This window comes from Ranitomeya variabilis, chromosome 4 (genome assembly GCF_051348905.1).
Source record: "Ranitomeya variabilis isolate aRanVar5 chromosome 4, aRanVar5.hap1, whole genome shotgun sequence".
Lineage (NCBI taxonomy): Eukaryota > Metazoa > Chordata > Amphibia > Anura > Dendrobatidae > Ranitomeya > Ranitomeya variabilis.
The window spans coordinates 394115508-394129475 of record NC_135235.1 but is presented as its reverse complement, the minus strand read 5'-3'; the positions used below and the strand labels follow the sequence as shown (position 1 = coordinate 394129475).

At 43.5% G+C, this 13968-nt stretch overlaps 1 protein-coding gene across 3 annotated transcripts in view; it reads right to left on the bottom strand.

The window, feature by feature from the left end:
* Positions 1–13968, bottom strand: part of LOC143767194 (uncharacterized) — a 76977-nt gene that overhangs the window by 9291 nt on the left and 53718 nt on the right. For 2 of the 3 annotated variants that reach the window (XM_077255314.1, XM_077255313.1), the window contains exon 4: positions 3318–3431. In XM_077255314.1, the coding sequence (XP_077111429.1) occupies positions 3318–3431 (114 nt within the window). Of the gene's footprint in view, positions 1–944; positions 1009–3317; positions 3432–13968 lie in introns of those variants that run through there. The other variant, XM_077255315.1, reaches the window with a different exon arrangement.

Below are 13968 nucleotides of genomic sequence, written 5' to 3'. Positions count from 1 at the left end.
TACTATGTGGCTGGGCAATATACTACATGACTGGGCAATATACTATGTGGCTGGGCAATATACTACGTGGCTGGGCAATATACTACGTGGCTGGGCAATATACTATGTCGGCTGCGCAATATAGTACATGGCTGGGCAATATACTACGTGGGCTGCCCAATATACTACGTGACTGGGCAATATACTACGTCACTGGGCAATATACTATGTGACTGGGCAATATACTACGTCACTGGGCAATATACTACGTGACTGGGCAATATACTATGTGGCTGGGCAATATACTACGTCACTGGGCAATATACTACGTGACTGGGCAATATACGTCACTGGGCAATATACTACGTCACTGGGCAATATACTACGTGACTGGGCAATATACTATGTGGCTGGGCAATATACTACGTGACAGTGTTATATACTACGTGGCTGGGCAATATACTACGTGGCTGGGCAATATACTTCGTGGCTGCGCAATATACTATGTGGGCTGCGCAATATAGTACGTGGCTGGGCAATATACTACGTGGCCTGCGCAATATACTACATGGGCTGCGCAATATACAACGTGGGCTGCGCAATATACTACGTGGGCTGCGCAATATACAACGTGCGCTGCACAATGTACTATGTGGACTGGGCAATATACTACGTGGGCTGCGCAATATACTACGTGGGCTGCGCAATATACAACGTATACTGTGTGGGCTGCGCAATGTACTGCGTGGGCTGCGCAATGTACTGCGTGGGCTGTGCTATAAACTATGCATACATATTCTAGAATACCCGATGCGTTCGAATCGGGCCACCATCTAGTTTGTTATATTACTCAAGTGAGTGAGCCCTTAGCCAAAATACAGATTTTTTTTTGTAACTTTCACTACTAAGAGTATAAGTCTGTAGATGTATTGTGTTGTCCGCAGCTGTATTGCGCTTTCCTTTACATAGAAATCTGTATCTTCTGACATGCATGAAATGTCTTCAGTGTAGATGTCACTTTCCTTTGCTCTACAAAAGAATTGAGAATTGCTGTATTATGGGACATAAATAATAAAATGAAAATAAGGTTTGTATTAAAATGAACCTGCCGTATGATTTATGTTGCCAAACCAGGGCAGCATGAATTAGAATCTGGCTTCATTACTGCAGCCATGTATGTTCCACTCTTAAACACTGCGGTGTTTCAGAGAAAACATACTTAGAAAAAGCAGCAGAAAAGATGCGACTCGGATGACTAGTCCAAGGGGCAGATCCCCAATGGCTTTTCCCCGTTTCACTCCGCTTGATTGAAAGGTCTTTCCCTAAACACAGTCATCTTGGCCACATCATCCCTGACCGCCATTTCAAATCATGTTTTCACTGAAATGCCACAGTGTTTCAGAGGGAAACATACATAGCTGCAATACCGGTACCGGCCCCTGCCTCATGCTGCACCTAATTCATGAGTCAGCTGACAGGTTCCTGTTCATTTAAAAGACTGAAACCATACAACATACATCAAGTTTTATGATTATTTAAAAGGGTATTCCCACCTTTAAATTAGATAATTCACTAGGATGTGTGTGAAGAAACCAGAGTATATCTTAATTACCCAGACAGCTATGTTTTTGCAAACCAATAAGAACTGACTTTTCATCTGTATAAAGGCTTGTGGATTTAAATGTTTATGTCTGGTGGTTCAAGAAGACAAACTTGCAAACTGATATACCATTTAACATACTGTGTAAAGGCCCCGTCTCACTAAGCGATTTACCAACGATCACGACCAGCGATACGACCTGGCCGTGATCGTTGGTAAGTCGCTGTGTGGTCGCTGGGGAGCTGTCACACAGACCGCTCTCCCCAGCGACCAACGATCAGGGGAACGACTTCGGCATCGTTGAAACTGTCTTCAACGATGCCGAAGTCCCCCTGCAGCACCCGGGTAACCAGGGTAAACATCGGGTTACTAAGCGCAGGGCCGCGCTTAGTAACCCGATGTTTACCCTGGTTACCAAAAAAAACAAACACTACATACTCGCCTTTCGGTGTCCAGGTCCCTTGCCGTCCGCTTCCTGCTCTGACAGTGCCGGCCGTACACTGAGAGCAGAGCGCAGCGGTGACGTCACTGCTGTGCTCTCACTTCTCACTGTACGGCCGGGAGTCAGTGAGAGCAGGAAGCAGACGGCAAGGGACCTGACGGACATCAGAAGGCGAGTATGTACTGTTTGTTTTTTTTTACATTTACGCTGGTAACCAGGGTAAACATCGGGTTACTAAGCGCGGCCCTGCGCTTAGTAACCCGATGTTTACCCTGGTTACCAGTGAAGACATCGCTGGATCGGTGTCACACACACCGATTCAGCAATGTCAGCGGGGCCTCAACGACCAAAAAAAGGTCCAGGCCATTCTGACACGACCAGCGATCTCGCAGCAGGGGCCTGGTCGCTGGTACGTGTCACACATAGCGAGATCGCTACTGAGGTCGCTGTTGCGTCACAAAACTTGTGACTCAGCAGCGATCTCGCTAGCGATCTCGCTATGTGAGACGGGGCCTTAAGTCTGTAATAGTGACTTGTACATACTGAGTGTTTATCTTTGTTTATTGATGTCTGCTGATATGCTAATTGTGCATTGAATTCTGGAACCAGCTTGGTGACTTCTAAATCAGGGGGAAAGACTGTGCAAATAGATTGAATGGTCAAGTAGTACTACTTGATCTCATCACCATTGTTTACCTTACCTTGATGTTGGACTGAAGGACACTGGGTAATTCTAAAAATAGCTTACATGCCTTGGGTATAAAAAGACTCAGAGATCACATAATTGGGGGCTGAAGTAACAGAGAGCTACCAACCGGACTCTCTTCAGGATCTCAGCTGAGGGTACATCAGACCCGGCTGCAAGAACACAGGACTGCTCTCGGATATCTCCCTATGCTTGTCGTTACCTCTTCTCTGCGTGCATACCACAGATGGAGTAGCGACCCTGGGAGCTCTGACGTAACATCTACCATTATATTGGCGAGTCATCGGAAGGGTGAGACTCTGTAATGTGCACCATCTTGGTGTAATTGCTGAGATTGTTCTGTTTGCTATTGTGTGTTGTGGTTCAATAAAGTATTGCCACACTGTTTTACTTTAACCCTGTGTTGTTTGTGTAGTGTATTGCCGACCGGGAGAGAGAGCGGGCGTTCAGTGGTATGAGCCCTGGTCTATGCAGTCTTGCTAAAGCAGCCGGGCCAGCGGGTGAGAGCTCCCACTGACCCCGTTTCTCCACAATGTGCAATTCAGTTTCTTATTTGCCAGCACACCTGTTTATCTTGAATGATCACTTACTTGAACATGAATATTCTGTAAGTGCCTTCTTGACTGACTGCTGAGAGTCCATTGAAAGTGGTTCCTTTCCTTGTTCGATAACGGATATGACAGAAGGCTTCACATGATTCAAACCTAGAAGAAATAAATTATTTAATGATTCAAAGTTAAGATCTTGATCTAGATTCTTACTTATAGGCCATGTTCACACATTCAGTATTTGGGCAGCATTTGACATTATGACTTACAGATAAAATACTGATCAAATACTGAACATGTGAATGTGGCCATAATAAAATAAATATTTCACTGAAGTGGTTCATTACTGACAGAATATCTATGTTAAATGGCTAATCCAAGAAATGAATAATTTTTCACAAAGCACAAAACACATACTTATCATTATTAACCCCTTAAGCCCCGAGGGTTGTTTGCACGTTAATGACCGGGCCAATTTTTACAATTCTGACCACTGTCCCTTTATGAGGTTATAACTCTGGAACGCTTCAACGGATCTTGGCGATTCTGACAATGTTTTCTCGTGACATATTGTACTTCATGATAGTGGTAAAATTTATTTGATATAACTTGCGTTTATTTGTGAAAAAAATGGAAATTTGGTGAAAATTTCGCAATTTTCCAACTTTGAATTTTTATGCCCTTAAATCACAGAGATATGTCACGCAAAATACTTAATAAGTAACATTTCCCACATGTCTACTTTACATCAGCACAATTTTGGTACCAAAATTTTTTTTTGTTAGGGAGTTATAAGGCCGGCGTCACACTGGCGAGTTTTACAGACGTATGAGCGCATAAACTACGTCCGTAAAATACGCATAACACACGGCCCAATGATTCCCTATGTCGCAGCTCCTATCAGCCGTATTTTACTGATCCGTAATAAACGGTCTTGTACGGCCGTAGAAAATCGCAGCATGCTGCGTTTGTCACCGTATTGCGCAAAAAAATCGCCAATGAAAGTCTATGGGGGCGAGAAAAATACAGATTACACACGGACCAGCACTGTGACTTGCGAGAAATACGCAGCGGTGTTAGTGAAAAGCCGGTAATTCAATTGCCGGCTTTTCATTTCTCCTTCACAAACCCGACATGATATGAGACATGGTTTACATACAGTAAACCATCTCATATCCCTTTTTTTTTTGCATATTCCACACTACTAATGTTAGTAGTGTGTATGTGCAAAATTTGGGCGCTGTAGCTGCTAAAATAAAGGGTTAAATGGCGGAAAAAATTGGCGTGGGCTCCCGCGCAATTTTCTCCGCCAGAGTGGTAAAGCCAGTGACTGAGGGCAGATATTAATAGCCTAGAGAGGGTCCATGGTTATTGCCCCCCCCCCCCCTGGCTACAAACATCTGCCCCCAGCCACCCCAGAAAAGGCACATCTGGAAGATGCGCCTATTCTGGCACTTGGCCACTCTCTTCCCACTCCCGTGTAGCGGTGGGATATGGGGTAATGAAGGGTTAATGTCACCTTGCTATTGTAAGGTGACATTAAGCCAGATTAATAATGGAGAGGGGTCAATTATATCACCTATCCATTATTAATCCAATTGTATGAAAGGGTTAAAAAACACACACACATTATTAAAAATTATTTTAATGAAATAAAAACACAGGTTGTTTTAGTATTTTATTGCTCTCTCAATCCACCTGAAGACCCTCGCTCGGCAAAATATTAAACAAACAATATACATACCTTCTGATGAACTGTCAGGTCCCATGAAGTAAATCCATCTGAAGGGGTTAAATCATTTTACAGGCAGGAGCTGTGCTAAAGCACTTGCTCGTGCCTGTAAACCCCGGGTGCTGAAAGGAAAGCTGGGTGATCTGTATTTACCTTGAGTCGCGGTGAGGCGCCCTCTGCTGGATGAACTCATATGAACTCGAGCGTGGGAACTTTTCCAAGGCTCCAGTTCATGAGTTCATCCAGCAGAGGGCGCCTCACCGCGACTCAATGTAAGTACAGATCACCCAGCTTTCCTGGCAGCACCCGGGGTTTACAGGCACGAGCGAGTGCTTTAGCACAGCTCCTGCCTGTAAAATGATTTAACCTTTCACCTAAGCTACAGCACCCAAATTTTGCACATACACACTACTACCATTAGTAGTGTGGAATATGAAAAAAAAAAGGGGATATGAGATGGTTTACTGTATGTAAACCATGTCTCATATCCTGTCGGGTTTGGGAAGGAGAAATGAGAAGCCGGCAATTGAATTACCGGCTTTTCACATATCTCGCGCTGAATTAAATATAACTACAGAATATATATATATGTGTCTCAATGACATATATATATATATATATATATATATATATATATATATATATATACTGTATATGTTTTAACGAACATTTGAGCACATAAATCCATTAGATGTCGGTTTTGCAAGACTGCGAGAAAATATAGCAGTACGGATGCCATACGGATTACATACGGAGGATGCAATGCGCAAAATACGCTGACACACCCTGCCTACGGATGACATACGGACCACTATTTTGGGGACTTTTCTGCGTATTACGGCCGTAAAATACGGACCGTATTTACATACGCTGAGTGTGACGCCGGCCTAAGGGTTAAAAGTTGACCAGCAATTTCTCATTTTTACACCATTTTTTTTTAGGGACCACATCTCATTTGAAGTCATTTTGAGGGTCTATATGATAGAAAATAACCAAGTGTGACACCATTCTAAAAACTGCACCCCTCAAGGTGCTCAAAACCACATTCAAGAAGTTTATTAACCCTTCAGGTGTTTCACAGGAATTTTTGGAATGTTTAAATAAAAATGAACATTTAACTTTTTTTCACACAAAATTTATTTCAGCTCCAATTTGTTTTATTTTACCAAGGGTAACAGGAGAAAATGGACCCAAAAAGTTGTTGTACAATTTGTCCTGAGTACGCTGATACCCCATATGTGGGGGTAAACCACTGTTTGGGCGCATGGCAGAGCTCGAAAGGAAAGGAGCGCCATTTTACTTTTCAATGCAAAATTGACTTAAATTGAGATGGGACGCCATGTTGCGTTTGGAGAGCCCCTGATGTGCCTAAACAATGAAACCCCCCACAAGTGACACCATTTTGGAAAGTAGACCCCCTAAGGAACTTATCTAAATGTGTGGTGAGCACTTTGACCCACCAAGTGCTTCACAGAAGTTTATAATGCAGAGCCGTAAAAATAAAAAATCATATTTTTTCACAAAAATGATCTTTTCACCCCCAATTTTTTATTCTCCCAAGAGAAAGAGAAGAAATTGGACCCCAAAAATTGTTGTGCAATTTGTCCTGAGTATGCTGATACCCCATATGTGGGGGTAAATGACTGATTGGTGCATGGCAGAGCTCGGAAGGGAAGGAGCGCCATTTGACTTTTCAATGCAAAATTTACTGGAATTGAGATGGGACACCATGTCGGGTTTGGAGAGCCCCTGATGTGCCTAAACATTAAAACCCCCCACAAGTGACACCATTTTGAAAAGTAGACCCCGTAAGGAACTTATCTAGATGTGTTTTGAGAGCTTTGAACCCCCAAGTGTTTCACTACAATTTATAACGCAGAGCCGTGAAAATAAAAAAAATTTTTTTCACAAAAATGATTTTTTAGCCCCCAGTTTTGTATTTTCACAAGGGTAACAGGATAAATTGGACCCCAATAGTTGTTGTCCAATTTGTCCTGAGTACGCTGATACCCCATATGTGGGAGGGAACCACTGTTTGGGCGCATGGCAGAGCTCGGAAGGGAAGGAGCGTCATTTGGAATGCAGACTTAGATGGATTGGTCTGCAGGCGTCACGTTGCATTTGCAGAGCCCCTGATGTACCCAAACAGTACAAACCCCCCACACGTGACCCCATATTGGAAACTAGACCTCCCAAGGAACTTATCTAGATGTGTTGTGAGAACTTTGAACCCCCAAGTGTTTCACTAGTTTATAACGCAGAGCCGTGAAAATAAAAATTATTTTTTTTGTTCCACAAAAATTATTTATTAGCCCCCAGTTTTGTATTTTCCCAAGGGTAACAGGAGAAATTGGACCCCAAAAGTTGGTTAATTTGTCCTGAGTATGCTGATACCCCGTATGTGGGGGGGAACCACTGTTTGGGCGCATGGCAGAGCTTGGAAGGGAAGGAGCGCCATTTGGAATGCAGACTTAGATGGATTGGTCTGCAGGCGTCATGTTGCATTTGCAGAGCCCCTGATGTACCCAAACAGTACAAACCCCCCACAAGTGACCCCATATTGGAAGCTAGACCTCCCAAGGAACTTATCTAGATGTGTTGTGAGAACTTTGAACCCCCAAGTGTTTCACTACAGTTTATAACGCAGATCCATGAAAATAAAAATTCTTTTTTTTTTCAACAAAAATTATTTATTAGCCCCCAGTTTTGTATTTTCCCAAGGGTAACAGGAGAAATTGGACCCCAAAAGTTGATGTCCAATTTGTCCTGAGTACGCTGATACCCCGTATGTGGGGGGGAACCACTGTTTGGGCGCATGGCAGAGCTCGGAAGGGAAGGAGCGCCATTTGGAATGCAGACTTAGATGGATTGGTCTGCAGGTGTCATGTTGCATTTGCAGGCTCTCCCTGATGTACCCAAACAGAAAAAACCCCCACAAGTGACCCCATATTGGAAACTAGACCTCCCAAGGAACTTATCTAGATGTGTTGTGAGAACTTTGAGCCCCCAAGTGTTTCACTACAGTTTACAACGCAGAGCCGTGAAAATAAAAAATCCTTTTTTTCCCACAAAAATGATTTTTAGCCCCCCAAATTTTTATTTTCCCAAGTATAACAAGAGAACTTGGACCCCAAAAGTTGTTGTCCAATTTGTCCCGAGTACGCTGATACCCCATATGTTGGGGTAAACCCCTGTTTGGGCGCACGGGAGGGCTCGGAAGGGAAGGAGCACTGTTTTACTTTTTCAACGCAGACTTGGCTGGAATTGAGATCGGACGCCATGTCGCGTTTGGAGAGCCCCTGATGTGCCTGAACAGTGGAAACTCCCCAATTCTACCTGAAACCCTAATCCAAACACACCCCTAACCCTAATCCCAACGGTAACCCTAACCACACCCCTAACCCTGACACACCCCTAACTCTAATCCCAACCCTAATCCCAACCGTAAATGTAATCCTAACCCTAACTTTAGCCCCAACCCTAACCCTAACTTTAGCCCCAACCCTAACCCTAACTTTAGCTCCAACCATAGCCCCAACCCTAAACCTAGCCCTAACCCTAGCCCTAACCCTAACCCTAGCCCTAATCCTAATGGGAAAATGGAAATAAATACATTTTTTTAATGTTATTATTTTTCCCCAACTAAGGGGGTGATGAAGGGGGGTTTGATTTACTTTTATAGCGTTTTTTATATCGGATTTTTATGATTGGCAGCTGTCACACACTAAAAGACGCTTTTTATAGCAAAAAAGTTTTTGTGTCTCCACATTTTGAGACCTATAATTTTTCTGTATTTTGGTCCAGAGTCATGTGAGGTCTCGTTTTTTGTGGGACGAGTTGATGTTTTTATTGGTAACATTATCGGGCACATGACATTTTTTGATCGCTTTTTATTCCAATTTTTGTGAGGCAGAATGACCAAAAACCAGCTATTCATGAATTTCTTTTGGGGGAGGCGTTTATACCGTTCCACGTTTGGTAAAATTGATACAGCAGTTTTATTCGTCGGGTCAGTACGATTACAGCGATATCTCATTTATATCTTTTTTTATGTTTTGGCGCTTTTATACGATAAAAGCTATTTAAAAAAAAAATAATTATTTTGGCATCGCTTTATTCTGAGGACTATAACTTTTTTATTTTTTTGCTTATGATGCTGTATGGCGGCTCATTTTTTGCAGGCCAATATAACGTTTTCAGCGGTACCATGGTTATTTATATCCGTCTTTTTGATCGCGTGTCATTCCACTTATTGTTCAGCGGTATGATAATAAAGCGTTGTTTTTTGGCTCGTTTTTTTTTTTTTTCTTACGGTGTTCACTGAAGGGGATAACTAGTGGGACAGTTTTATAGGTTGGGTCGTTACGGACGCGGTGATACTAAATATGTGTACTTTTATTGTTTTTTTTTTCTTTAGATAAAGAAATGTATTTATGGGAATAATATTTTTTTTATTTATTTATTTAGGAATATTTTTTTTTTTTTTTTTTTTTTACACATGTGGAATTTTTTTTTTTTTTTCATTTTGTTACTTTATCCCAGGGGGGGACATCACAGATTGCTGATCTGACAGTTTGCACAGCACTCTGTCAGATCAGCGATCTGACTGACAGCGCTGCAGGATTACCAGCGCCTGCTCTGGACCCGGAAGTAATCCCTGCAGGACCGGGATGCAGCCCCGTGGCCATTTTGGATCCGGGTCCTGCAGGGATAGGAGGTAAGAGACGCTCGGAGCAACGCCGGAACACTGGGATCATGTTTGATCACAGTGTGCCGGGGGTTAATGTGCCGGGGCGGTCCGTGACCGCTCCTGGCACATAGTGCCGGATGTCAGCTGCGATAGTCAGCTGACACCCGGCCGCGATCGGCCGCGCTCCCCCCATGAGCGTGGCCGATCGCTATGACGTACTATCCCGTCGGTGGGAATTAAGGCCCACCCCACCTCGACGGGATAGTACGTCATATGGGATTAAGGGGTTAATATATAGATTAAGTATACATAATGTTTCTTTCTTGTACCTTTGTGTATTTTTTCATCTCAATCTGGCCCTCTGGGCATCCAGCTTCACAAAGCTGAATGTTGGTTTTTTTTCTTAGACTACTAAATTACATTTTATAGCAGCACCTTCTTCTCCTCAGTGCTACAGGCTCCTCCCTCTCGTGTTAGTTAAAACCGAACCTACCAGCAGGATTTTGCTAAATAAGCTACAGACACTGTCATGATGGCTCTGTAATACTGATTATAATTATACCTGCTGTGCAGAAATCCATCTTGTGGTTCTTGTGTAATCAGTGATAGAAGTTTTCAGCTAATGAGATGCACGTGCTCCGGGGCAAGACAGTAGGCAGAGTCTTATCTTCTTCCTCTAAGCCAGTGAATCCAAGAAAAGCCCCAACTACAGGCAGCCCAGAAGCACAAACATGTTCCTCATCATGTACCAAATGCATTAAAAGAGAGGCTTTTGCAGTTTCAAGCACAGCTAACCCTGCTAAACCTAGTTATTAGAAGCTCTGTTCTGGACGACTGCAGCTCTGCTGAAAACCAGCTAATGGTTAAATGATGTAAAACACACATGTAATTATACTTATATCTTTGGCAGAAGATTCATTTGCATCGGTAGAGTACTGTACAGTAGTATACAGTGCACAGAAGCATAGAGTTTATTCTAAAAAAAATAAAAAATACACTCTATACCAGAGTTGGAGGCAAGAGTAGAGCTAAACTAATGGGAAGCCAGGTGAGAGAAGCTGCACTGTACATGATTGGCTTAAAGCACTAGAACTACAGGAGGATGGATCCAATCGCAACCGTAAGGTAAATAGAGTCTGGAGAGTCATCCTTTTAGGATAATAGGTGTAAAATGGGGCAGATTAACCCCTTCCCGACCTGTGACGCTACGTAGATGTCATGAAAGTGGGTGCCAATCCGACCTGTGACGCCTATGTGGCATCATGGCAGGATCGCGTTCCTGCAGATCGGGTGAAAGGGTTAAATAAAATTTCACAGACCTGCAGGGACAGAGGGAGTGGTACTTCAGCCCAGGGGGTGTGGCTTTGCCCTCACGTGGCTACGATCGCTCTGATTGGCTGTTGAAAGTGAAAAAGCCAATCAGAGCAATTTGTAATATTTCACCTATGAAACTTGGCCGATATGCTGCAATATCATCGGCCATGGCTGGAGACCGCGATCTGCCCCCGCCACCGACTGACAGTGGCGATCTGCCGCCGCCATCAGTCTTTCCTCCCCTCCGTCCTGTCCTCCGCTGCCCTCCTCTCCCCTCCGTCCCCCCGTCCTCCCCTCCGCTGTCCAATCCCACCCCCCCATACTTACCGAGTCCTAGTGTCCGTCCGTCTTCAGCGATGGGTGCTGCCATCTTCCGGCCGGCAGATTCATTCCAGGTACATTTTGATCAATGTGATAGAACCTATCACAGTGATCAAAATTACAAAAATGTAAAAAATAAAGCCCCTCCTTTATCACCCCCATAGGTAGGGAAAATAATGAAATAAAGAAAATATATTTTTATTTTTCCTCTAGGGTTAGGGTTAGAATTAGGGTTGCAATTAGGGTTGTAATTAGGGTTAGGGTTAGAATTAGGGTTAGGTTTGCAATTAGGGTTAGGGTTAAAATTAGGCTATGTGCACACGGTGCGGATTGGCCGCTGCGGATTCGTGGCAGTTTTCCATCATGTTTACACTACCATGTAAACCTATGGAAAACCAAATCCGCTGTGCCCATGGTGCGGAAAATACCGTGCGGAAATGCTGCGCTGTATTTTCTGCAACAAGTCAATTCTTTGCGTGGATTCCGCAGCGTTTTACACCTGTTCCTAAATAGGAATCCGCAGGTGAAATCCGCACAAAAAAAACACTGGAAATCCATGGTAAATCCGCAAGTAAAACGCAGTGCATTTTACCTACGGATTTTTCAAAAACGGTGTGGAAAACTCTGCACACAAATCCGCAACGTGGGCACATAGCCTTAGGTTTAGGGTTGGAAATAGAGTTAGGGTTGGAATTAGGGTTAGGGTTGGAACTAGGGTTAAGATTAGGGTTAGGGGTGTGTTGGGGTTAGGGTTAGGCTTGTAGTTAGGGTTATGGTTAGGGATGGGATTAGGGTTGGGGGTGTTTTGGGGTTAGGGTTGGGGTTAGGGGTGTGTTGGGGTTAGGGTTGTGGTTAGGGGTGTGTTGGGGTTAGGGTTGTGATTACGGTTATGGTTAGAGTTGGGATTAGGGGTGTGTTGGGGTTAGTGTTGGAGTTAGAATTAAGGGGTTTCCACTGTTTAGGCACATCAGGGGGACTCCAAACGTGACATGGCGCCACCATTGATTCCAGCCAATCTTGCATTCAAAAAGTCAAATGGTGCTCCCTCCCTTCTGAGCCCTGACGGGCACCCAAACAGTGGTTTACCCAAACATATGGGGCATAACTGTACTCATGAAAAATTGCACAACAACTTTGGGGGTCTAGTTTCTCCTGTTACCCTTGGAAAAATAAAAAAATGGGGGCTAAAAAATTATTTTGGTGGGAAAAAAAAGATTTGTTATTTTCACGGCTCTGCGTTATAAAATTCTGTGAAGCACTTGGGGGTTCAAAGTGCTCACCACACATCCAAATAAGTTCCTTGGGAGGTCTAGTTTCCAAAATGGGGTCACTTGTGGTGGGTTTCTACTGTTTAGGTACATCAGGGGCTCTGCAAACGCAACGTGACGACCGCAGACCATTCCATCAAAGTCTGCATTTCAAAACGTCACTACTTCCCTTCCAAGCCCCGTCGTGTGCTCAAACAGTGATTTGCCACCACATATGGGATATCAGCGTACTCAGGACAAATTGGACAACATCTATTGGGGTTCAGTTTCTCCTGTTACCCTTGTGAAAATAAAAACTTGCGGGCTAAAAAATCTTTTTTGAGGAGAGAAAAATGATTTTTTATTTTCACGGCTCTGCGTTGTAAACTTCTGTGAAGCACTTGGGGGTTCAAAGTGCTCACCACACATCTAGAGAAGTTCCTTGGGGAGTCTAGTTTCCAAAATGGGGTCACTTGTGGGAGAGCTCCAATGTTTAGGCACACAGGGGCTTTCCAAACGCGACATGTGTCCGCTAACGATTGGAGCTAATTTTTCATTCAAGTCAAATGGCGCTCCTTCCCTTCCGAGCCTTGCCGTGTGCCCAAACAGAGGTTTACCCCCACATGTGAGGTATCGGTGTACTCAGGAGAAATTTCCCAACAACATTAAAAAGCAAATCAAGGCAGCAAAAATTGAGACAGAGAGACTCATTGCCAGAGAGAGTAAAAATAATCCCAAAATATTCTTTAACTACATAAATAGTAAGAAACTAAAAAATGAAAGTGTTGGCCCCCTTAAAAATAGTCTGGGGGAAATGGTGGATGAGGATGAGGAAAAAGCCAATATGCTAAATGACTTTTTTTTCATCAGTATTTACACAAGAAAATCCCATGGCAGACAATATGATCAGTGAAAACAAAAATTCCCCATTAGGTGTCACCTGCTTAACACAGCAGGAAGTACGGCGGCGTCTAAAAATCACTAAAATTGACAAATCCCGGATGGGATACACCCCCGAGTACTGCAGGAATTAAGTACAGTCATTGATAGACTATTATTTTTAATCTTTAAAGACTCCATAATAACAGGGTCTGTACCACAGGACTGGCGTATAGCAAATGTGGTGCCAATATTCAAAAAGGGGACAAAAACTGAACTCGGAAATTATAGGCCAGTAAGCTTAACCTCTACTGTGGGTAAAATCCTGGAGGGCATTCTAAGGGATGCTATACTGGAGTATCTGAAGAGGAATAACCTCATGACCCAGTATCAGCACGGGTTTACTAGGGACCGTTCATGTCAGACTAATTTGATCAGCTTCTATGAAGAGGTAAGTTCCGGACTGGACCAAGGGATCCCAGTAGATGTAGTGTATATGGACTTTTCAAA